This window comes from Molossus molossus, unplaced genomic scaffold (genome assembly GCF_014108415.1).
Source record: "Molossus molossus isolate mMolMol1 unplaced genomic scaffold, mMolMol1.p scaffold_m16_p_1, whole genome shotgun sequence".
NCBI classification, from domain to species: Eukaryota; Metazoa; Chordata; class Mammalia; order Chiroptera; family Molossidae; genus Molossus; species Molossus molossus.
In genome coordinates, this window is record NW_023425344.1 from 181,096,294 (window position 1) to 181,123,637 (window position 27,344).

The window sequence follows — 27,344 nt, forward strand, 5'->3', positions numbered from 1 at the left end:
TCAAGACTGTGCCTCTGGAAGCCTGGCCCCCAGGGCCCGGTGTTTCAGAACCATCCTCAAGGCCTGCAGGATGGCGTCCTGGCTGTTCTGAACATTGTAGTCACTGAGGTGCAGCAGGCGGTCAAAGTCTTCTTCCTTGTAGGTCATGTTGAAAAGGGCGTAGGGTGAGGTGGTCCCAGTGAGATCCACCTGACCAGCCGGTAGCTCTGTGGGGCTGCGCTGGACACCTGCTCGGGGTAGGAGGGAGTTAGGAGCAGCCCCCAGAGGCCTCCACAGCTGGGCAGAGCCAAGCCTCGCAGCTGGGCACAGGGGTGGGCTGCTCCCCACTGAAGGGCTCTTTGCTTCTCTCCCAGCCCTCTATGTCCTTTGCCCAGAAACATAAGTGTGGATAGTAGGATACTATTTTGAGATATGAAGTTTGCTGCTCCCCACATTTTCTTGCAGTATTACTTCCACTGTCAGGTAACCTCATGGATCTATGTCACCCTCACAGGTAAGCTGGAAACACCCAGAGCAGCAAAGTCGGTTCGGTTAGTGAAGGCATTCTTACTAACGATGACAAGAGGCTGAAAACCCAAGGACTTTTGCTTTGCAAGAACCAGTCTTTGCTGAGAGAAAGAATTTCAAGACGTGTGTTGAGCATGGTACGCGTAAAGCTGGAAGGTTCGCAGTTACGGTGGAGGCAGAAAGCTAGGAATAATGCACAAAGGCAGAAATTCGGCTTTCCCAGGAGACGGGGAGAAGAGTCTGTCTAGCTGGTGGAAGGCAAGGACTGAAAGGGATGTGATAAGGGTTTAGATTTCAGGGGTCCCAGATAGAGGCCTAGCTCACTGAGAAAGGACCCCAGCCTGGGGCCAAGTGAAGCCCCAGGTGGGTTTAGGGGACAGAGAGAGTGGGGCCTGGGGCCTCTCTTTCCTGGCTGACTAGCCCGGAGTGCTTTTCTCAAGCCCCGGGCAGCAGTGGGGATGGCTGCAGATGGCGACAATGCGGGCAGCCTCTGGACGCGGAGATCTGCAGGGATTCTTGAAACTCCACTCCACAAAGCAGGAGGGCTGAGGGGCCCGGGTGTCGCTAGGGGAATTGGCGGGGGTCTGGGGGGCTGGGGTCATAATAAAGAGAACAGCAGCACAATGACTTTGCAAACAGGGGGCTCCTGCAGGGACGTGGGCATCTGCAACAGACATCGGGTCACTGCCATGTCCAAAACTGGGGGGAAAGGGGGTACTAGCCTTAAGACTCTCCTCCCTCTTCTGGCCACAGGGGCACTGGGGAGGGCCAGGCTGTTCCGGAGGGAGGGGCTGCCTCACCTGGGGCTGAGTAGTCCTTGAAGGAGGCATTGACCAGCGGGAAGTGTAGCAGGACAGGGGCATCGGGGCAGGTGGGGTCCGAGAAGAGGTGGCACTCCTTGGGCTGGCGCTGGTCCTGTGGGTTGGGCTCCACGCGGGGGAACGGCAGCCCCAGGCCTCGGCAGTACACCTCAGTCTGCTGCAGCGTCTGTGGGGAGAGGGCCCCAGAGAGGACCGGCTACTTCCTGGCCGCCCCAGGCCAGCGCTCTAGAAAATGCTAGGATGGCTCCAGCCCCAGATGACTGCTCGGCGTCAACACAACCTGGCTCCTGTTCATGGCCTGGCTAAGCTCAGAGGGAGGCAAAGGGTACCAGAGGTCGGCAATGCTGTTTGGTTAAAAATTTTAGGTGGGGTAACCCCCACCCCCATTTGGGATTGCTGTTGCTGGCTTATTCAGGTCCCAGAGCTTAGAGGGTCTCAGCAGGGAACTCACTTCTGTACCATGGCCATGGCCCCCACTTCCCCAGAGTCCACAGGGAAGCCGGGGTCTCCTCCCGGTCCGGAGCAGTTCCTCCGGGGCAGCATGGCACGCGGCCTCCCTGTGCACCTGTCCCGGGAGCCTGGGGCTCTGGCACCTCCACAGCCCTTTCCTACCAAGGACCCAGCAGGAGCATGTGGGTCAGAGCCCGTCACCCTTCCCTCCCTTTGGGGACACAGGTGGCCCAGGGGCCCTGCTGCTCGCCCCCGGAGCCCAGCTGGGCTAAGCAAGCAGAAGCACCTCAAAGGGCGAGGATACGGAGTAGTCGAAGGAGAGTATGAGGTCCAGCCTACGGCCTGGCCGGAACATGGAGGGAGCGCTGGTGTTGAGGAAGTAGCCGGCATCCACCAGGCAGAGCTGGGGCTCCTGGGGGGTCAGCTGGCCAGGGGTGGAGTCTAGCTGGCTGTCTGATGGAGGAGGCAGAGGCAGTCAGGGGCAGCCACCCCTCCACACATCACCCACTCACCCCACCCTTGTGCCTCCACGTCCCCTTCTCATCTCTGGTGTCACTCCCTGAATGCACACGACACCTACCCTTCCCATCACTTTCTCCAGGCCACACCCCAGAACTGGATGCTGTGACCCCTAGACCTCTGCCAGTCCCCGCCATGGTCCATCTCCACCTGAGAGTTTAACCTTGTTACGCAAGGACAAGTGGCAGTGGCCCCCACCTGCCCAGGTGGAGAAGTCTCTCTGCTCAGAGTAGTCCTGGTGCAGCTGGAGGCCCTGCAGGACGTTGGGGCTGTGCTGGTGGAGTGGCCTGCCCGTCAGGAAGCCCTTGAACGCCTTGGCCAGTGCCGTTCCGGGCTGCAGCCACAGGGCCTGCAGCTGTGCGGAGGTCCTCAAGGAGGCAGGGGCATCTTCTGGGCCCGGAGAAACAGACATTGTTTCTCTGAAGGGTGCGCGGCCTCATCCCAGGCTCCCCTCACGGCCTCGCTTTCCTACCCAGGTTCCTGATCTTGTCCCGGATGTGCTGCTTCCAGGTGTCGCCGGAGCTGGTGAGGTCATACCAGACGTCCAGGAAGTTCAGGGAGAAAACGTTGCTCCAGATGCCTGAAGGCCGAGCCCCCACAGAAGGTCAGCCTCCAGCCTCAGTGCCCTGACCCCGGGGCTGAGAGGTCCGTGGTGCCCCCCTGGGTGCAGGTGGAAAACGGGAGGAGGAGCGGGCTGGCTCTGTAAGGTCTCGTGCCCACAGCCCAGTGCCAGCCCACACCCAGGGGCTCCGCCAGGCCTGAGTCATGTCCAGTCAAAGAGGCCTGGCAGGGCCCGGCCAAGGCCTTCCAAGTGGACCCCCTCACCTTCCAGGAAGCAGATCCGGGACTCCGGGAGCCTCCGCATCAGCCGCCCCATGAAGAACTCAGAGCCGAAGAGCTCGGGAGGGACAAAGGCTCCGTACTTCAGGAATCCGACCTCATAGGGGGAGAACTCCACCCACTCTGAGGGGCAGGAGGAGAGGGGGCATGGGAGGAGAGCGGGCAAGGGAAGCCCCAGCTCCAACAGGACCCAGAAATGCTTCTCCCCTACCCACTCCTCTACCCAGCCCCCGACCACATCCTCACCACCACCACCGCACCACCACCCACCCACCTCCCGGACAGCAGCCCCACTGCCCGGCTCATCCGCCCACCAGAACCGCCGCCTTTGCAGAAGGCTGGGCCGTCTGTGCAGGAGTTTCCTGTCTGAATTCTCTGGGAACCCAAAGGGTGCAGAGTGGATGTGTGTGCGCACGTACATCCGTGTGTGCGCACGCATGGGAATGTTGGAGGGTGGGGCGAACAGGACTGAGGACTGTACCCTTGAAGTCCAAAGTCTCCAGAGTGTTCTCTTTGACACTGAGGCTCAAGTAGAGGGGCAGAGGGTTCTGGCCCTGCTCCAGTGCAGCTCTCTGTCCTGACAGCTTCTGGTCCATCACCTGGGGTGGGGGCATAAGGGCCTAAGTGAGGTTAGGAGCACCCTGGAGGCCGCAAGTCCATCAGGCCAGGGGTGGGGTGGGGACACAGGCTGGGGGTGAGGAGGCAGCTCCCCTGTTAGGATTGGGCGGTACGGGTGGGTGTACGCCTTCAGTCACCACTCCTGCCCATCCCTGTGTGCAGGGTCACCCTGTGGGACTGTGCAGGTTGTGCGCTATCTCCAGAGAGTGCTATTCGCAAGGGCTGTGTGTCAACAGTGACACCTCACCCCTGCATCCAGTGGCTCTGAGACCCCGACACACAGACACACAGGTGCACACACACCGATGTGCATGGGTTGCTTTCTAGAAAGGACACTGGAATCCCCTTTCAGGTTGGAAACTGAACTGACAGGCAGATGCGGAAACTGAGGGGAAGGATGGGAGGTGGCCTGAGTCGAGGCCATGGCAGTGAGGTTGGAGAAGGTCTCAGAGGCAGAATCAACACAACTTGGCCTGGCTGGGTGTGGGCATGAGGGGCAGGAAGGGGCCTGGCCGGTCACAGGTTCAGGTGCAGGGAGAAACTCCTGCAGTGACGTTGCAAATGTGGAAGGCCACACAGACTACATCCGTCTTATCTACGTTAGGATTAAAGTGTGGTTGTGGTTAGAGAAACAATGAGAGCAAACCCCCTGGTGCAGACTAGGGCAGATGGGGAGCACATGAATCCCCCTGGAGGTCAAGAAAAATGTCTTCTTTGATGTCATTGACGTTTTCCCAAAGAGACAGGGAGGAGCTCATCTGCAAGGAAATTCAGACCCTAGTATCCGTTTTCTAGGTAATTATAAGAGTGAGGAAAACAACAGGTGTTCTTTTAAGCAGGGAAATTTTTCCCATAAGGATGTTTCTTCCTGAAAGTAGGAATTGTGTATTGAATATGAAAGCTGCCTGTATTAACAGCTGTGCCCATTTAAAAGTCAGTTAAAATACAGTGTAGCAATTTTGCCCCAATACTAACTAAATAAATAATAAGTGAAAAATAAAAAAGGAATCCCCATTTAGTGCAGGGGGTAAGCTCTGCCAGGGGACAGGCTGCCCCTCTCAGGTTCACCTTAAAGCAGTTCAAGTTTTAGCCCCTCCCAGATGCTTTCCGGACATCCTTGCCTGCCCCTCCAAACCCCCTTGTTTATTCTTGCCTTCTGTTTCTAATGTTCTCTTCAGTGACACGCCAGGCTCTGTCTTTGATGGTAAGGACTGTGGCTGGCGTTTTGGGGAGTTCGAGGGACACAGAAAGGTCTCGTTCTATCCCAGACCAGAAACGCAAGCAGGGTTCATCTCAAGCATCGGCAAGGTTAATGGTGGTGGCTGCGGGGCGCCCCACCTCACCTCGGGAGGGATCCTGCTGTCACAGGCCCTGGGCTGTTTCTGACAGAGCAGTACATGTACATGAACATGCCACCCCTCTTTTAGACTCTGAGCTGGCAGGCACCTCCCTCAGCAGCTAGACCTAGGGGGTTCCCAACCTGCCACATCCGCCCTTACCTCAGGTTTACTTAGAGCGTATGTCAGATATACAGATTACTGGGTCTATTCGGAGAATCAGCAGAAGCCACCTAGGAATTTGCCCTTTTTCAATCTCCCCCAGGTGATGTGTCCCAGGACTCAAGCCCAGCCTATCCAGGTGGGAGACCCCTCCCACCCCGGCAAAGCCTCAGCACACTGGTGAATTTCCTCTTCCCCGGCAGCTCTCTGTCACTCGATGAGAGCACCCATGTGTCAACCACAGTCATCTTCCCCCCACTGCCTCAGTGAGACCCAAAATGACTTGAAGTATAGGGAATCCACAGGAAAATCCCCCATATGGCTTACGCTGCACGTACTGACCATCTGTCATATCTGCAAGTCAGTCCTGCAGGTGTAAATGTGGGTATGTGTTGAGAAAGGAGGGGGTTTGATGAATACCTGCATTTTCCTGTTTGCCTGGTTATGACATGTATGATGAGGAGAAGTGTGTCTTTTTACTACAATTTCTGCCCTGGGGAAAGGTTTGGAAAAGGATCAGCACACCCCTCCTTTGACTGAAACAGGATTCCTTAAAGTTTAGTAGCTCATTGTAAGCGACAGCAGGCCTCTGGACCTCTAGACCCCCAGTTCCCAAATGAGGGTCCCTAACCCAGCAGAACACCACTTTGATGACTCAAGGGGCCCACCTGAAGTGAGGGAGCTGGATGTGGTGTTGCTGACCTAGTGAAATGCTCCGGCCACTGAACAGGGTGGGACTAACGAGTATGTAAAACCTTTGGTCCATAGTTAAAGAAAATCATGTAAAAACTTAACTCAGGAAAAGATAACAGAAAAATGAGTCTCTCCTTGAATGGTGAGCAGCTTCTAAGCAGTTTCGTGCTTGCCAGCAAAAGGTTAGAGACAAGAGTTTCAAAGACAGTTTGAGAAGCACTGATTATAACTACTGATTAAGCACTGATTATAATTCACAAGGGATTTTTTACAAAAACTGAAGCAATAATATAGAAACGTGAACTAATAAAGTCATTCTGAGTAAAATTCAAGGCATAATATTTCTCTGACAATACTTAATATTAATGAAATTGTAATTTGTGGATGGAGTTACATTTTCTGGCATTTTAAAAATGACTTTTGGTACTATAGATCAGTGTAGTATACAGATACTTATTTTTATCTGAAGACTTAAGTTTTTTTTTCCTTTATTGATTTTATTTTAATTTTTTTCTTTATTGATTTTAGAGGAAGAAGGAGAGAGAGAGAGAAACATCAATGAGAGATCATTGATTGGTCACCTCCTGTATGCCCCCAACTGGGGATTTGGCCCATTATCTGGTCCTGTATCCTGACTGGGAATCGAATTGACGACCTGTTGGTGCATGGGTCAACACAATCGCTAAGCCACACAGGCTGGACTAAAGACTTAAGTTTAAAATCAACATTAAATTTGTCTAAATAAATAATTATTTTTAAAAGCATACAGTGAGCCCTGACTGGTGTGGCTCAGCAGTTAAAGCATCAGCCCATGCACCAAAAGGTCTTGGGTTTGATTTCCAGTCAAGGGCACGTACCTGGGTTGCAAGTTTGATCCCTGACCACGGTTGGGGCATGTGCGGGAGGCAACTAATGGATGTGTCTCTCTCACATCAATGTTTCTCACTTTCTCTCTCCACCCCCTGTCCCTACCTTCCACTCTCTCTAAAAATCAATGGAAAAAATACCCTCGGGTGAGGATTAACAAAACAAAGAAATATATACAGTGAATGTTAGCGTTAAGACATAAAGTGTGATAACTAAGAAAAAAGAAATAATATTTGAAAAGCTTTCCTATGGGACAACATGTTAAAAGCCAAATGGGTGCTCATTTTAAAGAATACATTATAGTTCAATAATGCCACAAGAACTTTTATTCTTGTGAACAGAAAGAAAAATACTAATTAAGTTTGTCTTTTTTTTTTTTTTTTTTTTTTGGTATGTGCCCCTAGCAGAAACCAAACCTGGGACTCTCTGGTCCGCAGGCTGATGCTCCAACCACTGAGCCAACCAGGCCAGGGCTAAGTTTGTCTTTTTAAGAAATGACTATAATAAACCATGTACATAAAACTGTGTATTGAGTCATTAGTGGAGAATCAAATGGTAATTAGATTAAAATCTTTACGGCCCAGGATCAAACTGCATTTTCTAGCACCTTGTAAAGTGAACTGCTAACAAGTTTCTTCCACTTTATAGTAACAAATTGGTGCCACCAGGCAGAACACCCTCAAAACTGAAGATGAATTTAAATAGTAGGTGCAAAGAATACATAGGGTATATTAACAAAATAAAGATATTTCAAGTAATTACATTGGTTTTATAAATCCAATGCCATGTCAACAAAAATCCCAGTAACATTTATCATGAAATTTGACTAGCTGATCCTATTATGTATACAGAAGAGCAGAAAGCCACAAGCAGCCAGGATCATTCTGAGAAGAACCAAGGTGGCAGGTGCGGATAAATTTGCCCATCAGACACCAAGATTTATGACAAAGGAAGAGAAACTAAGCAAGTGCGATGTTGGCGCAGGGATAGAGAATCAGTCCCATCAGAATGGAATAGAGAGTTCAGGAAGAGGCTTGTGAATATATGAAAGCTGACACAGGACAGGTAGCAAGGTAGATCAGTGGAGGGAAAAAAAACAAATCCCCAGTAAGTGATACTGGGAAAGTTTGCTATTGATATGCAAAAAAAAAAAAAAATCTGGGTTCCTATTCACATAAACCCTGAAGATAAACTCTGGGCAGATTAAAGTCCTAGTTGTGAAAAATAAATCTTTAAAATTTTTATAAGAATATATAGGAAGATATTTTATAATGTTAGGAGAGGGGAAACAATTTTTAAGAAGACCCTAAGAGAACAAACCATGAAAAAAAGGAATGATGCATTATATTACATTAGAACTAAGCATCAAATCTATTAGAATGGGTAGAGGATTAATATCCAGAATATATAAAAAATTCCTATGAAATAATATAAAAAGATGAACTAAATAAGAAAATGTAAAAGTATTTGAGTAGTTAAGCCACTAAAGAGGAAGTCCCAGTGACATGTATAGTTGAAAATATGATCAATCTCACTAAACCAAGGAAATAAAAAAACTACAATAAAATTTCATTCACACCCATAAAATAAAAACGTAAAACCCCAAAGAGCATGTAGAGAAAAGAAACAATGACACCCTGGTGGTGGGGGTGTGAATTAATGCAACCTTTCTGGAGAACAATTTGGAAATAGCTAGGAAAGTTGAAGATACATGTACCCAATAGCCTAACAATTGCACTATTGGGTATATAACTTGAAGGTCTAACACATGTGCACAGGGAGACTTGTACAAAGCCATTTATGTAAATAATATATTTTTAAAGGATATATGCTTTTAATGAAAGTTTAATACATAGTAAAGGTATACATAAAGTATATAATAAAGGTATATAAAATAAATACATGTTATGTAATTATATATTATATAACATAGTAAACTATATAGATTGCAGATATGTATGTGATCATAAACCTAAATTCAGAATAGTGGTTAGCTTGGGGGTGGTGGTGGAAGGAAAATGGGACTGGGGAGGGGTCCGCTGGGGGCTTTAACTCTTTCTGTTACATTTTATTTCTTAGGCTGATTGGTGAGATCATGAATATTCATTATATTATTCTTTATGCATTTTCTTAGGTCTGAAGATTATCATAATAAATACTTAATAATGTTAAGATTCTTTTAAATAAATATTTTTAAACTAATAAAAATAAGAATGACTGGTAATTTCCAAGAAGCATTGTGCTTGCCAGCAAGAATAAAATAAAAATAAAAATAAAAACAAATTCATTTTTAGTTAGTTTACATGGCAGTCATTCTTGGGCAAACTCCTGATACCCAAAGGTAAGAAATATAAGAACCTTTTCTCTGCTAATATATTTGATAGTTTACTTTTTGTTGTACATATTAAATATAGTTTTTGTGTTTTAGTTGTTTTAAATGCTTAAAAAAAACAACTTTGTTCAGATAATTATATAATTTTAAAAATCATTGATTTTAATAATTATATGTTAATATAAGATTCAGTAGTTGAGCCCCAGGCAGCTCCTTAAAGAGCCCCAGGCAGTTCCTTAAAGGACCCCTGCACAGACTTATCAGACTCACTCTCTCTAAGCTTGGAGGGGAGGCAGCTGGAGGGGCACCAGAGACACACAGGGAAGAACTGAGCTGTTTGGCACTGGAGCGAGGGCTGGAAAGGGGGCTTTCTCCAGAACAAATGTGCTGTCAGAGGCCGTTGTTCCTTTGGTGAGCCCTTCCCTGGGCAGCAGACAGCTGCCAGATCTGGGACTCCAGCAACCTGGTTCACACTGGTAGCCCCACCCTGGTGACTCCCTGAGGCCCCGCCCCACCCAACTTTCAGGCCCACTCAAGCTGTTGCCAGTTGCTTAACCATAGGATTGGCCTGTAGTGGATCCTGCTTTGGGTTTTCCTAAATTCTTTCAAACAAGCAGTATCTGGTCTCAGCCCCCATACCTCTTGTTAAGTAATACACAGAAACAAACACAGGGAGGCAGCCAAAATGAGGAGACAAAGAAACAGGTCCCAAATGAAAGAACAGAACAAAACCCCAAGAAAAGAACTAAGTGGAATGGAGATAAGCAACCTAACAGATGTTGAGTTCAAAATACTGCTTATAAGGATGCTCAATGAACTTAGTGAGAACCTCAGCAAACTTGGGGAGGGCCTCAAGAACATAAAAAAGGACCAGTCAGAAATGATGGATGCACAGTCAGAAATGAAGGCGGCATTAACTGAAATAAAGAATAATTTACACAGATTCAATAGTAGAGTACGTAAGTCCAAGAAGCAAACCATCAATTTGGATTATAAGGAAGCAAAAAACGCCCAATCAGAACAGCAAAAAGAAAAAAGAATCCAAAAAAATGAGGATAGTGTAAGGAGCCTCTGGGACAACTTCAAGCGTGCCAACATTCACATCTTGGGGGTGCCAGAAGGAGAAGAAAGAGAACAAGAAATCGAAAACCTGTTTGAAACAATAATGGCAGAAAACTTCCATAACTTGGTGAAGGAAACAGACATACAAGTCCAGGAAGCACAGAGAGTCCCAAACAAGATGAACCCCAAGAGGCCCATACTAAGACCCATTATCATCAAAATGCAAAAGGTTCAAGACAAAGAGAGAATCTTAAAAGCAGCAAGAGAAAAGCAGTTAGTTACCTACAAGGGAGTTCCCATAAGGCTGTCAGCTGATTTCTCAAAAGAAATTTTGCAAGCCAGAAGGGAGTGGCAAGAAATATTCAGAGTGATGAAAAGCAAGAACCTACAACCAAGATTACTCTATCCTGCAGAGCAGTCATTTAGAATTGATGGCCATATAAAGAGTTTCCCAGACAAGAAAAAGTTAAAGGAGTTCATCACCACCAAACTGTTATTATATGAAATGATGAAGGGTCTTTTTGAAGAAAAAGATAAAATATATAAACAAACAAAATGGCAATAAATATATATCTATCGACAATGGAATCTACAAACAAAATGAACAGGCAGAACAGAAACATTCTCATAGATACAGAGAACATTTTGTTGGTTGCCAGATGGGAAGGGGGGTTGGGGAAATGGGTGAAAAAGGTTTAATGGGATTAAGGGGATTAAGAAGTACAAATTCATTGCTAGACTGACAAACCTCAAAGGGAAAGGGGTTGGGGGTGGGGGGTGGGAAGAAATAAACCAAAGAACTTATATGCATAACCAATGGACACAGACAACAGTATGGGAAAAGGCGGGAGGGGGGCGGGTGTGGGGAGGAGGGGGTCAATGGGGGAAAAATGAGGAACATCTGTAATACATTCAACAATAAAGATTTAAAAAAATAAATAAATAAATAAATAAATAAATAAATAAATAAATAAATAAAAAGATTCAGTAGTTAACTTACTAAGCTTTCCTTAAATATACAATATATAAAAAATTTATATGCTGTTTTGTCTTAATGGTGCTAGGATAATAGTAAATAAATATACTAGCTAACACTAAATTCTTACTGTATGCCAAGGTACCACTGAGTGCTCACAACACCATGTTAGGTGAGTATCATTCCCATTCCTATTGTACAGAGGAGAAAATTGAGGCACAGAGAGGTTAAGTAACTTGCCTAAGGACACATAGTTAGTAAGAAGCATAGAGAGTAGAAACCAGGGAATCTGGCACCAGACTGCTTTTAACACTGCCATGACAATGAAGAGAAGGAATATATTTTATACTGCAATATAAATAAAGGCTGTTTGAACAATCTGACTGACTCTTAAACACATGCGAAAGCTTTGTCTGCTGAACTGACTTTGGTATTGTCTGGCCCTTAGCTCTTGGGAAATACATACATTTCAGTTTCATGGCAATTTAATTTTAGAATAGCCTGACTCAAAAAGGTGGCATCCCAAAGCTGGGCAGACACTGAAACACAGTGCTCTCCACATTCTTGAACCAAGGGTCCAGGCCTCCTACCCTGCAGAAGGTGCACATGCCCAGCCAGCGAGCGGCGCCAGCCCTGCCATTGCGCTCAGGCTCCACCCCGCATGCGCAGGTGCCCTACCTGATCGTGCAGCATGAACTCCAGCACGAGAGCCCACAGATCCACAAAGGTTGTGGGGCGCCCCATCTCTGCTCGCAGCTCCAGCTCTCGGCGGTAACTGGCTAGTTGCTCTGAGGAGAAGGCGTCCAGCTTGCTCTTGGCCAGGTGTTCCCGGGCATATCGGATGGGTCCCTCGAGGTCCTTCTGAGACCACTCAGCATCCCCATACAGTTGGGCCATTGTCCTGGGAGAACAAGGGACAGACAGTACAGTAGGATGCCGAGGCCCAGCCTGGGTCACCGCCACTCCTCCGTCCCACCCTCAACTGCTCCCAACGCATTCCTCCTGCGGCCAAAGTGCCACCGGTCTGGAAAATGTCTCGGGGCTTTCTCTCCTCCCAGATCAGTGCTGCCCAATGTAAGTATGTGTCACGTATGTAATTACAAATTTCCTAGTAACCACACTTTTAAAAAGTGAAGAGACCAGTAAAAATTAATTTAAATAATGTATTTAGTCCAGCCGGTGTGGCTCAGTGGTTGAGTGTCGACCCATGCACCAAGAGGTCGTCAATTTGATTCCCGGTCAGGGCACCTGCCCAGGCTTTGGGCCCGATCCCCAGTTGGGGGCATGCAGGAGGCAGCCCATCAATGTTCTCTCTCATCGATGTTTCTCTCTCTCTCTCCCTCTCACTTCCTCTCTCTCTAAAATCCATAAAGGAAAAAATATATATTTAATTTAGTGTAATATATCCAAAAATTATAATTTCAACATGTAATTAATATAAAAAATTAAGATAAATTTTTATTTTTCCAAACTTAGTCTTCAAAAGTCACTGTGTATTTTACATATATAACAACTCCATCTGGACTAGGCACATTTCAAGTGGTCAATAACCACATGGGGCAAGTAGCTCCTGTATTTGTACAGCTCTAGACCCTTCTCCCATCTTCACAGGTCTGTCCTGAAGCCCTGAGACTGCTTGTCAACAGCTGTCGCCTAAACTCCTCTGAAAACAATACTTCTCTTTTACTTTTTTTTTTTTTTTTTATCCTCACCCGAGGATATTTTTCCATTTTTTTGTACAGACAGAGTGGGAGGGAGAGAGAGGAAGAGAGAGAGAGAAACATCGATGTGAAAGGGACACATCGAGTGGCCACCACCCGCACGACCAACCAGGGCCAGGGACAAACTGCAACCAAGGTACATGCCCTTAGCGGGAACTAAACCTGGGTCTCTCCGGACCGCAGGCGGGTGCTCTAACCGCTGAGCCAAACCGGCCAGGGCCTCTTTTACTTCTTTAAAGTCACATTTCAGTAAGACTCAAAGGAATAAATCTTTAACAGTGGAAAGTTCTACTACCTTATAGGCAGGGTGGGGTGTAGGGAGACAATTTTGTCTTTAGGTAAAATAGTACCTCTCAACCACATTTTCTTTATCTATACTATTGGAACAATAAGAGAACCTGTCCTAGAGAGTGTTGTATTAAATGAGGTAATAACAATTAAAGAAAAAAGAGCTATCAATTTGGTGCTCCTGGAATGTGTCAGACATGTTAAGTGTTTTGCTTGGGCTGTGCCACTCTAGTCCTACAGAGGATGTACTATCATTACCCTCATTTCGGAGAGGAGTCAACTGAGAATCAGAGGGAATAAGTTGGTCAAGGTTACCCAGCCAGTAAGTGGTGTTGTGGGGACCCAACCCAGCTCCTTCTGGATCAGCTGCCTTACACCCGTTCAGTGGCATGGAGCGGATGTGTAATGCCCTTCTCATGGCAGGGCCTCTGCAATGTCTGTTTCCTCCCTTTTGAGAAAGCAACTTGGCACCCATCAGGCCACACTGCTCACAACACTTGGCTTCCCCATATAGAGGGTCCCTATGGCGTCCACTCCACTCCCCTCGGGGGTCTGGTCTTCTCTGATTCTCAGTCCCCAGGGCCCTCACCATGTAGCTCCCGAGATGCCGCTGAAGTACGTCACACAGTCCAGGAGTCCCAGCCTTTTCAGAGCCAACAGGTGGCCATAGAGAGAGGTCATGGCACGGGTACCTCCTCCTGTGGCCATGATCCCTATGATGGGGACCTGGACCACACAAAGGCACAGGCTGGCTTAGCAAGGACAGGGATAGACCTGCCTCCTGCCTCCAGAGGAGGACCTGGTCGGAACCATGGTCACGGCCTGGCAGAGGCAGGGTCAGAGCTAGCACCCAGCCCCTCCTCCGGAAGTGACAGCTCTCAGACCCGGGCAGAGCTCCAAAGGGAATGAGAACGCCAGAGCTTACCCTGGCCCCATATTTCCTCCCACCCGCTCATTCCCCAGTCTCTGCTGACTGGGTGTCTGGAGAGGGCATAGGAATCAGGTATTCCCTTCAGGCTGCCCCAAGGTATCTGCACCCCCACCCCCTGTATCCCCCAAACCTCATCTTCCTCTAGGTCTCTGTCCAACTGCAAAGCTTTCTTCAGGGCCTTGGCCACCACCTGCTTCCTTCTGCTCAGGAAAGCTTTCTCCTCGGCACAGAGCTCAAAGCCCAGGCGCACGGCCAGCTCCTTAGGGCTGAGGCAGCAGAGGATCCAAGGGTCAGGGGGCAGCTGCAGAGCTTAGCCACTGGTTGGCCAAGCCCCCAATAGCTGCCAAATAACCTCCCTGCTCCCAGCCCCAAGGACCACTCTTTCCACAGTGCTCCCTGCCCCATGATCAGTCCTCACCGTCCCGGACAGATTTGAGGGTCCCTTACCAGCCCTCAGTCTTGAGCTGTAGCTTCACTCCTGGGGCCTGAAATCAAACCAAGAGACCTTGCTCAGAATGTCCTAGACCCTGAGGGGAACACTTGGGGCCTGGGGCTCCCCCATCTTTAGTCTCACTGGCACCTCTCATCTAGTTGCGGCCACTTACATTTGTAGCAGGAACATCAATGGTCATCTCCTTCTCCATAGTCAAGGGCTTCAGAGGCACAGAGAGATGCCCAGCTGAGTTGTCTGAGTTCCAGCTATTGCTTTCAGAGCTCTGGAGGGAAATATTCATTCATTCATTCGTTCATTCATTCATTCATTCATTCACTCACTCATTAAATCCTTACTGAGTATCTAAACAGTGGTACAGACAGACACAGTCCTTCCCTGATGATACAAAAATAATTACAATATTTATAATAATTATAATTACAAAAATAATAGCTAATGCTGCCCTGGCCAGTGTGGCTCAGTTGATTGGAGCATTGTCTGGTGTACCAAAGGGTCACGGGTTCTATTCCTGGTCAGGGCACATACCTGGGTTGCAGATTTGATCCCCAGTCAGAGCATATATGGGAGACAACTGATCAGTGTTTCTCTCTCAGATCAATGTTTCTCTCTCACATGGACGTTTTTCTCTCTCTCCCTCTTCCTTCATCTCTCTAAAATCAATTAAAAATATTAAAATATTAAAAATAATAATAGCTAATATTTATTTAGTGTAATAATAGCTAATATTTAGTTATCGTTCTATCTGAATCATGTATGAATTTATAAAGGATGTATAAAGAAATAGGTAATGAACTGATGTTAATACGTGTTGTAAAGGAAATAAGCAGTGTGATAAGATAGAGCGTGACCAAAGGTGGGTCTTTTTAAGATGGGGTTCGAGGGGGGTGCCTCTGAAGAGATGCCGTTTGAGCTGAGATCTGAAAGAAGAGGAGGAGAAGCAGGCAACCTTGGAAGGAGCCAGAGGGGGACAGGGAAAGCACTTGGCAAGCTGGAAAAGCAAGAAGAGACAGGTTATGTCTGGAGCGTCATGGATGAGAGGGAACGTGGATCGAAATGAGGCCGCAGAGGTGGGCAGGGGGCCGAGCTGTGCAGGGCCTGTGGGCGCAGAAAGGATTCAATTCTGTGAGCATCACTGGAGGAGACATTAAAGGGTTCAGACAAAGACAGACATAGTGTAACAGCTCCCCAAACCCACCCGAGGCCCTGGTGATGCTCCGGTCTGCCGAGGCCATGTGCCTTACGGGGGGCGGCTGACAAGGCCACAGAGACCGGCCTTGGCAGGGGGAAGGCCAGGGAGGGCCTGCAGCTGCTGGAGCTGCCAAGGCTGGGGCGGTGAGAGAGCGCGAGTCGAGACCCACCCTCAGGTGCCCGCTCAGCTCTGCCTCCTGAGCTGCCATGTAGTGAAAGCGCATGGCAGCGGCTGTGCCCAGGGCAGATGTCTGTGTGTCCTCATATGACCCCTTCAGCACCAGCTCCAGCTCCAAGTGGTTCTGATCTAGGGAGAGAGGGGAAGGTTAACACAAGGGGAACGAGCCCAGCAAGGACCCAGAACACCAGCCATACTGCCTGGACACGGTGGAGGCCGGGGGGCTGGGCCGTGGCAAACAGGATGCTGGAAAAGGCCCTCCCCAGCCTGTCGGGCCCCCAACCCTCATGGGACTCCCACCTCCTGTGACATGCCTTCCCCCAGGTCAGGGGGACCCTCCTGCCCAGAGGAGACCTGTTACCCTTCTGCTCCGTGAGCAAGAAGAGGCAAGCTCTGCCCTGCTGCTCACCTCCTGCCCTGTATGGGGCTCCCAGCCACCCCATCTGCCCCCCACATTCCAGCAGAGTCAGACCTGGCTCAGAGCATGTCTCACTTGGGCCCATGGCTGTGCTCCCCGCACTCTCCAGACGGATATCCAGGCATGACAGCTCTCGAGCCTGGGGCAGAACACAGCATGGCGGGGGCTCTGCCGGGGAGGCTGAGGGCCCCTCAACCTCCCCCTCTGAGCCCCACTGTCCTAAATCCAACACACAGAACAAGAAGTGGGCTCCAGAGGGGACTGATGCAGAAACCTCTACCCCCACCTCTGATGTGCCTCAGCTGCTAGGCCAGATGTCCTGGAACAGCCAGGAGAGCCCTCTCCACCCACCCCAAGCTCTCCTACATTTGCCAGACTTCTGGAATCTCTGCAGGCCCCCCAGCTGTCAGGCAGTTTTTTTTCTCTGGATTTCTCTGCAGCCTCGACCTGAAGAGTACATTCATTCTACTACAACTGCTCCCAAAGCCTATTATACAGACCACTGGATGGATCAGAGGAACCCTTGAAATTGTAGCAACAAGAGCTCCTCCTGACTGTCCTCCACTTAACTGACTTGTGAGGGAGCTTGCTGTTGTCCCTCTGAGAGGCATGCTGACAGCTGGGGCCACGCTGCTCTCACTACCGACCCCCTCCTGCAGAACTGCCGAGTTCAACACGCCCCTGGTCTCCATCACCTCAGATAAGAGGCAGCTGCCACGGGTGTGACTATTTTAATGTGTGCAGGCAGACCTCAAATATACGGAGGGTTCCCTTCTAGACCACCACAGTAAAGCAGGTGTCACAATACAGAGGTGCAATCTTTTACAGGTGAAAGGTTTTGCCTTCGATTTGTAAAAAAAAAAAAAAAGCAACATCTGCAAAGAGCAACAAAGCGACACCCGATAAAACGAAGTATGCACATATTTGCGAAAGTAGTACTAGTCCATCACACAGGCGCTTGTAGGACCCTGAGGTGGGACCTCCTTCAAGCTGGGGCTCTAGGTGCCTTATTCTCCTCATGCTAGGCGGGGCCCTGCTCCCAGGTCAGGTTGCTTGTGGAGGGGGCTGCACTGTGAGTAGAAAGTTTCTAATGCATCTCTCACCACCATGAGTCATTCCTTCCCACCGCAGCTTGGGAGCTTGCTGTGCGTTAGAAGAGCCGACCCCAACCCTCCGCAGTCTCAAGGAGGAGCTGACTGACCCCTGACCCTGTCCCAAAGCTCCCAGATGTGAAGCACACCACCCTGGAAACTCCCTCTGAGCCTCAGTTACCCCTTTATTAACAACCTGAGCCAGGCCTGGCCTGCATGACTTTCTGGCCAGGGCTTCCTCTTCCGGGGCTAAGAACTGAGTTTATCACAGGAAGTGTTAACAATCCCCCAACACTCCCTCGGCCAGACAGCCTTGGGCCGCCCTGCCTTCTGTTCCCTTTAGCCCCAGTCCCTCAAAGTCCCCGGCCCACCTGTCCCATTCCCAGGTGACCACCTAACTGAGAGGCCAGCAGTGGTCTTGCCGCAAAGCCCGGTCCTTGCTTTGTCCCTTCTGGTCCACCCCCGCCTCCGCCCCCCCGACAAGCCTGGGGAAGGTAATGGTTACCACAAGGACGTTGTTGGTGATGAGGTTTTCTGGGCGGTCTGACCTGGAAAAATCAAACCATTCACAGTCTGGTCTTGCAAAAGCAAAAGCTCCCTACGCTGACCTGCCCCCACCCTAGTCACAGCCCAGGCCCCGCCCACCTGGGGACTCCTGGGTAATGAGTCCTGGCTACTATTCAGGTTGCGGGGAGATGCTTCCGAAGAGTGAAAGGTGAGGAGGCAGAGAGTAGGGCAGAGAAAACATTGACCTTCTTCTCTTCATTTCTCTACAAGGATTCCCCACCCTCCAGTCCGACAGGGGTAGGGAGTGAGGGGCAGGGAATCTGGGCTGGAGAGGTCACTGACATTTCCCTAAGTCTGACACTCCCTGGGCTGTGTGCAAGTGCTCACGTTGTTTCCATCAGGAACTCCACATCCAGTTCAATCTGCCCCTGAAATCAGAGATGAGCAAGTGGTCAACATTTACATGTCTTTAGAGGTGACAGAGTTCTTTTTTTTTTTTTTTTTTTAAATTAATTTTAGAAAGAGAGGAAAGGAGGAGAGAGAGATAGAAACATCAATGAGAGAGAACATTGATTGGCCACCTCCTGCATGTCCCCCACTGGAGATTGGGCCCACAACCTGGGCATGTGCCCTGACCGGGAATCAAACTGGTGACCTCTTGGTGCATGGGTCGAGGCTCAACCACTGAGCTACACTGGCCGGGCTGACAGAGTTCCTTTACATTCATTATTTCATCATCTCAAGTCTCTGAGGGAGGAATGGCATTACAATTCTTTCCATTTTACAGATGAGGAAACCAAGGCTTAGGGAAAATGGGCTCCCTGCCCAAGTTACCACAGCTGGTAAGTCTGCAGAGACCAGGTCTCTGGCAAGGCTGAGGGGGAAGATGAGGAGCACAATCCAAATGGGGCTTGAGGATGCCCCGGGCCCATTTCACCTTCCTCTGGAGGGGGATACAATCCCAGAACTCTGGCCTCTCCTACCCCAGCCTTCACCTGCTGGAGAAGGAACACAGAGACCTTCATTAAAGCAGGGCTTGGGCACACGGGAAGTTAGGAGCAGTAACTCTGAGTAATGAAGCCACAAATGCCCGAAGGGTTAGTTACACAGAGCTGTGTATTGAGAGACATTAGGAAGTTCTCCACCACCCAAAACTTCCTCCCACAGACAGTAAAATTTCTCCAGTGAATGATTCAGTCTATAACAGTCAAGTTGAGCCTTCGCCTTACCTATTAACATGTAAATATCTCTGGGAGGGGTTTGTCTTTTACTGTGAATCAGTTCAACCCAGCCGCAACCCAACAGATGGGGGAACTACAGCTTCCTTAGCCTAGATCCCACCGGGATGCCCCCCACACCTGGGGACGCAGGGAGAAGGTCTTCTGGAGCAGCTTGCCAGGGAGGACTTCTGAGATGTCATAGAGAAACTGGCAGCACATGTCATCCTCCGTGACTGAGTCTTCATCATAGATACTCAGCTCAAGAATGTTCTAAGGACCCAAGAACAACAAGTTAGCACATTATTTACTCTTAGCTGCAACCCACATCAGAGCCAGGAAAGGTTATTATGCCTCCATGCTTTGTGCTTAAAAATACAAGCAGTAAAAGAAACGTACGAGCAGTAAAAGAAACCCCAGGAAAGTTCCTATTTCCCTGCTAACTGTTATTTTTATAAAAAATAAAATTCTTTCGAAGAACCCCCTTCCCCCATCGCACCTCTTCTTGGCTGGTTCCCAAAGGCACTGTATGTACCGGGCACTGGACTAGGAGTGCATCATCTCTAACCTCACAGGCACCAAAGTCAGGAGGAGATTCTTACTATCTCCATTCCACAGATGGGCAAAGAGAGGACCGGCCACTTGCTGGAGGTCAGGCCCACAGGCCCTGGGTTCACACATTGTCTCACATAAGCACATCCAGGCTGGGGCACAGTGACACCCACTCCCCAGTTCCTCTAAGCCTTGGAGGAAAGTGTGCTCCACCCCAAGAGCCCTCCCTGGAGTAGGTACAGCCTGTCCTCAGGTGGCGGCCTGACCTTTACCTTAACCTGACTCTGGATCAGGAAGCTGAAGGTCTCATTCCACACAGGGTGACTGCAGTCGGTGACTGTTTGAGTCTTAAACTTTGTTCCAGGTGCAGTTGGCAGTTGTAGGACCACGTAGGGGTCTGCCTCGCTCACTGCCAACGTCAAGAGAAGCACCATGAGAGAATTCCTCATACCTCTCTCCAGGGGCCTTACCAGACTCCTATCAAGACGAGGGCCTTTCCCTTAGGCCCCAGTCCCCCCATAGCCCTGAAGCCCAGGAGGCAGCTACTCACACATGTCGGCCCAGCCCAGGCCCCGAGCCTCCAGGACCCTTACGGTGAGCCGCCAGCAGGCAGAGGCCTCCACCTGGAGAGAAAACAGCAGACAAATGAGACCCTCCTGCTCGTTCATGAGCCCCACCAATCTGGGCCCAGGTTGCTCCTGAGATGCTTGGTGACACTGCCAGGTGTTCTGGGGCCAAGCAGCCTTTGCCCACCTCTGTCCTGGGGGGTGTGGTTCTGGGCTGCCGCAGTCCACATGGGGGACCACGGGGAACGGCAGACCACATGGGGGCATGGAATCTGGGGGACTCTCTCCCCTCCAGGGACAGGATTGCATAGTGGAGTGGAGAAAGCGGGACCTGTGGACTGAGGAATGGCCACCACACCGGACATGTCAGTTTGGCCACCCCCAGAGCTCCCGGGGAGAACAGCCCTTTGGTAACGCATGCGACCCTGCTGCCCAGCATGCCCCCGTCCCCTGGACAGGAAGTGGATGCATGACCCCAGGGAGGCTGAGCCTTGGGGAGCCCAGGGGTCTGTGATAGCCACAGGTATTCACCTCTCTTGGGTGGAAATTAAGAGACTCTAAGAGCCCTGGCTGGTTTTGCTTAGTGGTTAGAGCATCGGCCCATGGACCAAAGGGTCTCGGGTTTGATTCTCAGTCAAGACATGTGTCTGGGTTGCAGGTTGGATCCCTGGCCTGGTCAGGGTCGTGTGGGAGGCAACCAATCGATGTGTCTCTCTCACATGGATGTTTCTCTTTCTCTCTCTCTCCCCCTCCCTCCCTTCCACACTATTTAAAAATCAGTGGAAACATATCTGCTGGTGAGGATTAACAAAATTTTTTTAAAAAACAGAAAAAAAGAAAGCAACTCCCAGAGCATCTGGCCATTACTGTGAGCAGTGGGTAAAAGGTCATTGTGTATTAAGATGCTGGCAAAATCATGTCAGCCCACAGACGAGCCTAGTGAGAAGGAAGAAAAACTAAGTGGGCAGAAGCTGGGAGGGGCAGAACAGATGAGCAGAAGGTGGAGGAAGAAAAGAGGAGGAGAGGCAGGGTGTGGCTGAGTCCTTCTGGGCACAGGGCACTGGGGAGGTTCCCCAAACCTCTAGAACTAAGGTCCTTGGCACTGCTGGGACCTAGGGTTTCTGTTCGCCTGAGGCCTGGCTGTGTAGCTTTATCTGGGCACCTGCACAAGTTCTTATAATAAGCCCCTGTGATCTGAGGCAGAGGCTGCACTCTGCTTGCCAGGTGGACATTTGTCACGGCCCCGGTTGGGGGACAGTGCGATGAGGAAACCAAAGCTGCTTCCTGCCTTTCGCCCTCCAGGACTTGTCCCACTGTGCTGCTTGTGACCGGAAGTCTCTTCTCCCACAGGAACCGTCTCTGCTCTGCACAGGTGTTCCTTGCTAGGGGCTGGCTCAGCGTCCATGGGACATGACCCTCCACTCCCCACAGAGACCCTTACAGGACAATGGACCACAGCGAAGCCACTCAGGACTCATGCTCCCACCCTGTCCTCCTCCCCTGGGTTCCTGCACTGTCCCTGTGCTGTGGCTCCGTGCTGAGTGTCCCTGTCATTCCTGTCATCTTTCTGGCAGGGCACATGAATTCCCCTGAAAGGCAGACTTGCTCCTCCTTCCTGGAAATGAACGCCAGTGACACCAGCAACATTCAACTCTACCAGTCTTCAGCCAGAGGTTGACATTGGCAGGGATTTAGGAAGGGTTTATCGAGTGTGTAGAGCCCTGGCTGTTTCCTCCCTGCACCCAGATCCCATCGCTGCAGGCCACAGAGAGGTGCTGGCTGGGACCCTGAGGTCCTGCAGGGCGCTGAGCTTCAATGCCCTCTTCGAAATGTGGAGGGGGAGGCAGAGGCAGTCCCCCCTCTAAAGCCTCTAAAGCTACTAAGAAGTGCCCCCAAATGCTCACTTTCCATCCAGTCACGTCACCCAATTTGAGCATCATTGCCCATTTTTCCCTCTGGTCACCGAGAGCTTCTCAACCTCAGAAAGCACCCCCACCCCCTGGCAGGATATTTTTTCCTAGGGCGAAAACCCATTTCTCTTTACCTCTCAGGCCATCGCTAACACAGGACACCCAGAGGATAGCTCTGATAATGATCCTCATCGACCATTACTGGGGCAGTGGAGCGAAGCGGTCAAGGGCAGGCTCCTAGCCAGGTTGTCTGGATCTGAACCCTGCTCCTTCACTTATTTGCTGTGTGACTCTGGACAAGTCATGAACCTCTCGGTGCCTTCATTTCCTCACATGGAGTGGGACCAGTAATAGCATCAACCTCACACGGTATTCTGAGGCTAAGTGTGTTAATGCCTATAAAATGTTTAGCAAAAAGTAAGCAGTTTCTAGATAATTGCTCTTATTGCTATTTATTAAGTGCTTGTCATGCCTCCAAGTGCTAACATATTACATACATGACCTTGGTTTATCCCCCCCACAACCTCATAAGATAGTAGCCTCATTTCCTCTCATTTACAGATGAGAGAGCTGAGGCTCAGGAAGGCTGACTTGCCCTCAGTCCGAGCCAGTAGGTGACATCATCAACATTCAAACCCAGGCCTTCAAGGCCAGAGCTCACAACCCCCGTGCTCTTGTACCTTCTCAGGACTTTGCTTCTTTGTAAAGCCATGCAAATTTTCCCCACTGCTCTGTCAATATATAGACACTAGAATTTCATAGATTTGTTTTAGCCAAATATGATTATTGAAGTAACATGTTAACTAACCGGATTATTTCCCCCCTGAGGGCATTGGGGCTTCATCTTCCCCGTTGAAAGATGGTCTCACCTGAAATACTGTTAACTGACGACTGACCCTGGACGCTCATGGAGTTCTCCCTCCCCCCAGCTTCCTGTAGGCTCCTGGAGTGCCTCCCTGAAGAGAGTTCTAGTCACTGTCCCCACCCCCATGCAGGGACCCCAGGACCAACTCCATCTTCCTCCCTGTGGAGAATATCATGGGGGATGTGGCCCAAGACCAACGTCCAGAGTATCCACAACCATGGGTCTTCAGCAGGAAGAGAAAAACGAGCAGGCCACCTTTTGCCCTGCTGGCCCTGGGTGATGCTCCGCAGGGCAGTGAGGAGGCCGGAGGGGAGTGGAGGCTGCAGCGCCGCCTCTGGCCCTGCACCCCTGAGTCAGGCCCCTGCCGCCAGAGCAGGCTCCAGTCTTCATCCAGCAGGAAAGAGTCTGGGTGAGAAAGCTGCTGGGGCTCACCTTGAAGGCTGGGCGTCCAGGGCCTGGCCTTGGAGACTCAGCCAGTTCTAGGAACATCAGCAGGGGGCAAGGTGCTGCCCAGGTGTGAGGGCAAACTCAGGCTCCCAGGGTCACTGAACCTTGGGCTTTAGTTTTGCCCCTGAGCTGGGCCTACAGCGGGCAGACGGTGGAGGAGAAGGAGGCCCAGCCTTCTCCAGGGGATGAGGATGAAAGGGGACACTTCAGAAACCTCCACAGTGGGGTTCTGAGGCTCAGGCTCCTGAGGGAAGAGCAGATAGAGGTAGGGCTTGCTAGCCCCTCCATTGCCCTGCTCCTGCAGCTTTGAGTTTCTCCGAAACCCCCACCAGGGTATTTTCACTGACATCCGCCTTGCAGAGGGTCCGCCAGACCTCAGGCTGACGCAGGCTGGGGCAGCAGGTGTTGTCGTGCAATGGATGGGTCCCTCTCTAACTTCCCCAGGATTCCTTGGTGCCCGGCCTGCCTGGCTCTTCTCCAGGAGCATCAGCCTGGAACAGCTTTTCTGGACCCAACTCAGGCCTGGATCTCAGGGCCAAGGCTCCAGAAGCCTGGTAAATAAGGTATATGCCTCAGCATAGTATGCTTGGCACACTTTGCCCTTTCACGGCCACTGACTATGATTCCAGGGCAGACCTGCGGAGCCAGGCCCTCTGGCCTTGGTCCCTGGCAGAGAGTGAGAAATCTGGGCTGAGGAGAAGCACATGGCAGGGTTCGGGCAAGCAGTGTGCAAGCTTCCTTGGCCTGGTTGCAGCCTCATGGCTCTTGGGCACAGTAAATAATTAATTGGCAGTGGGCTGGGGATTTGGGCTGGCAGAACTTCTGGGACACGCAGGGTGGTTCCTGGGCTCCAGCCAGTCCAGGAAGTCTGCTGCCTACAGTGGAGAGCTGTGGGCCTGGCGGGATCCTCTGTGACACGCAGCCACTGTGTTGCTTTGAGGGGAGGCGGGAAGGGGTTACCTTATGAGGGCGGCCAGGTGGTTCCCTAGGCGTCAGTCTCTCCATGCCAAGCCTTTCAGCTCCGCTCCAGGCCCAGCTCTCGCCAAGGTGCCAGCTCCCTGGCTGGCTGGCAGCAACTATTCCAATGGGATGGGGCTGGCTGTGAACCTGCCAGCTGCTAAAGAGTCACGGTCCTATAAACAGGTTGGGGCTCCACCCCCAGATCGCTCCCTCAGCCCAGAGCCTTCCTCTCTTCCCTAAGAGGCTGGGTCAACTAGCATCTCCAGAAACCTCTGGCAGGGCGCCAGGACCGGCAGGTGGAGTACCACTTCCAGATGTGGGGTGTCAGGACTGCAGAGGCAATGGGGAGACGAGTCCCAGGAACAATGGCAGGAATCTGCCCCCCTGAGGAAGCGGGCCTAGGGCAAGACGGGGGCCAGCCTCTGGTGGGGGAGGACGGTGCGGCTGGAGGCAGACAAGAGGCCAGGCCTCCCTGGCAGCTCCGTGCAGTTGGAGGTGGTGTGTAGTAAGGGCAGTCGGTGGAGGCCCTGAGCAGCCTTGGAGAGCCTCTGGTTCTAGGTCACCCTCAACTTCACCCTCACTCCTTCCATGTGGCTGGTCCTAGGAGTTTAGAGGATTTTCATTAGACTCAAAAGGCAAACTCTGTAATAAAGGTAAAAGAGACCAATCAGGAAACTTTGGGATAATATTACAGGGGGAAAAAACTTGGTGAAGTCATGTTTAAACTATTTAATGTACACAAAAACACTAACTGTTCTTTTGAAATGACATAAATTCAGTCATTTTACTGTCGATTCACTATGCAATTGAACAGAAAAGATTTGTTTTTTTCAAAGCAAATGAAAGTGAACTAATGTTAATTTATTACAAATGGATTTGAAATATATTATTACAGAATCAGCCAAAAAAATAAAAAGAAAGAAAGAAAATAGTGGTCTATGAACAAGTGAAAAATAACGGAATGGAAAAATATTTCTAATTCGCATGAAGCAGAAATAAAATCTAATAAAAAAGTGGAAATGTAGAAAACTACAAAGAACAATTTATTCCAAAGTGGGTCATAAATGAAGCAATGCACAAAGTCCCCAGCTGACAAGAGGCAGAGCCAGGGACCATGCTCTCTGGACTAAAAGGTCATGTCTCCTCCCCAGATGGGGCTCAGCCTAGCCTGGAGCCCACCCACCATGGAGTCTTCGGTGGCCTCCATGACCTGAGCCACCCCAGGGCCGCAGAAGTCTGAGGAATTACATCACCATGGGGAGTGATTCCACATCTCCCTGAACTGATGTGGCCTCATCTGGAACCGCGTGGAGGGGCCTAGGAGGCAGAGCGGCAGCATCACTCGCCATGGGGCGATCCCAGTGCCAGCCCCCCACACCGTGCTGTGACAGGAGGGGCAGGTAGCCCACGCCCGGAGGGCTCAGCCGGTTGGACTAGCAGATGGTGCTGTTTCCCCTCATCTGCGCAGTGATGGTGTGGGAGAAGCTGGGCGCGGTGAAACCATGAATCCCCAACTCAGGGAATCTTAATGTGGGGTCAGGGCCTGCGGATGGGATTTAGGGCACTCTCACCAGTTCCTGAAATTATAATCAAAATTATATGCACGTCAGTGCTTCAGGGAACGGGTCCAGAGCAGCACTGTCCACCAGGAATGTTGTGTAAGCCATGTATGTCATACCAAATGTTCTCTCAGCCACATTTTAAAAAGCAAAAAGAGCCCTGGCCAGTTTGGCTCAACGGTTAGAGTGTTGGCCTGGGGACCAAAGAGTCTCGGGTTCGATTCCAGTCAAGGGCACGTACTTCGGTTGCGGTTCTGTCCCCAGCCCTGGTCGGGGTCGTGTGGGAGGCAACCAATCGATGTGTCTCTCTCACATCGATGCTTCTCTCTCTCTCTGCCTCCCACTCTGTCTGAAGATAAATGGAAATCTGGAGACCATGGGTCTTAGGTAGAGCCAGCAGGCACAGTGGGGCGTGGGCCAGGCCACGTGTTTCTCACCCAGGCCAATGGGGTCCTGGAGGAAGGACAGGCCTGTAGGAGGAGGTCTCAGCACCTCCATTTCCCATTCCGTCATCCCTTTCCCTTGCAGGTTTGGGGAGGAACACACTTTCTCTACCCTCAAGGTTTTTTGGCTGTTCTAATACAGTAAAACCTGCAGGTAACAGACTAATGCAGGTGAGGGGGTGTCCATTAAGGTCTAAAGTCCATTATGTTATAAAGTAGATTTTCCGAATATGTATATTTAAAAATTGACAAATTATTTTACCTGTTTTTACTTATGTAGACATGTTTGTGTAATTAAAATTAAGTATGTATGAAAAGTTTAATTTCACAGAAAAGTTCTCTATATGTATTACTGCAGTTTCAAATTTACATTGAATAGGTCTAGTAAATGGGTGCATTCACCAGTCACCACAAACGCACACGGCTGGTGCGTGGCTTGGCGCACATGGGAACATCGGCTGCAGAAAGTCACACCAGGCGACGACAGAACCAATTACCTCATGATGTGGTGTAATTATTCGTGGAATGTTGTTTATAAGCAGTGACTCTTGGATTTAAATATGTAGACTATAGTAGAAATGTAATATTTATTTATGTTGGTGAAATTACTACTGTTTTTTTTCCAACATATGGCCTATTCACTAAAACTTGTTAAAAATAAGTGAGTTAATAACAAAAAAAATAACCTGTTGATTTCATCACAAGTAAATCTTGGTGAAAAGCATTTTAAAATTAACAGGGTGCTGATTTTCACATATGACATACTGATCAGAAATTTTGTTTGTTAAATCCGAAGTCCATTAAATCGAGATCTGCAAAATTGGGGGTTTACTGTAATCAAATAGACACGAGACAGGTTAGCAAG

General features: G+C 49.9%; 1 protein-coding gene across 1 annotated transcript; it reads right to left on the reverse strand.

The window, feature by feature from the left end:
- Window positions 1-24,522, reverse strand: PLA2G4D (phospholipase A2 group IVD). Its single transcript, XM_036278380.1, has 20 exons — window positions 24,478-24,522; window positions 20,280-20,352; window positions 20,002-20,138; window positions 19,319-19,450; window positions 18,348-18,388; window positions 17,959-18,001; window positions 16,438-16,501; window positions 15,937-16,073; window positions 14,730-14,840; window positions 14,572-14,609; window positions 14,255-14,390; window positions 13,783-13,919; window positions 11,863-12,085; window positions 3,619-3,736; window positions 3,123-3,260; window positions 2,770-2,877; window positions 2,496-2,687; window positions 2,065-2,231; window positions 1,308-1,494; window positions 1-227 (listed from the first exon to the last, which is right to left on the reverse strand). The coding sequence occupies exons 1-20, from the start codon at window positions 24,520-24,522 to the stop codon at window positions 1-3; spliced, it is 2,454 nt and encodes an 817-aa protein (XP_036134273.1).
- Between the last annotated feature and the right edge of the window lie 2,822 nt (window positions 24,523-27,344).

What these genes read in the sequence shown, in the direction of transcription:
- PLA2G4D (XM_036278380.1), bottom strand. Translation starts at nt 24,522, where the DNA reads ATGGAGAGACTGACGCCTAGGGAACCACCTGGCCGCCCTCATAAG. An exon ending in TGATCCAGAGTCAGGTTAAG is followed by an intron (nt 19,451 to 20,001) that starts GTAAAGGTCAGG and finishes TTGGGTCCTTAG; the next exon opens with AACATTCTTGAGCTGAGTAT. An exon ending in GGACAAGATCAGGAACCTGG is followed by an intron (nt 2,688 to 2,769) that starts GTAGGAAAGCGA and finishes CTCCGGGCCCAG; the next exon opens with AAGATGCCCCTGCCTCCTTG.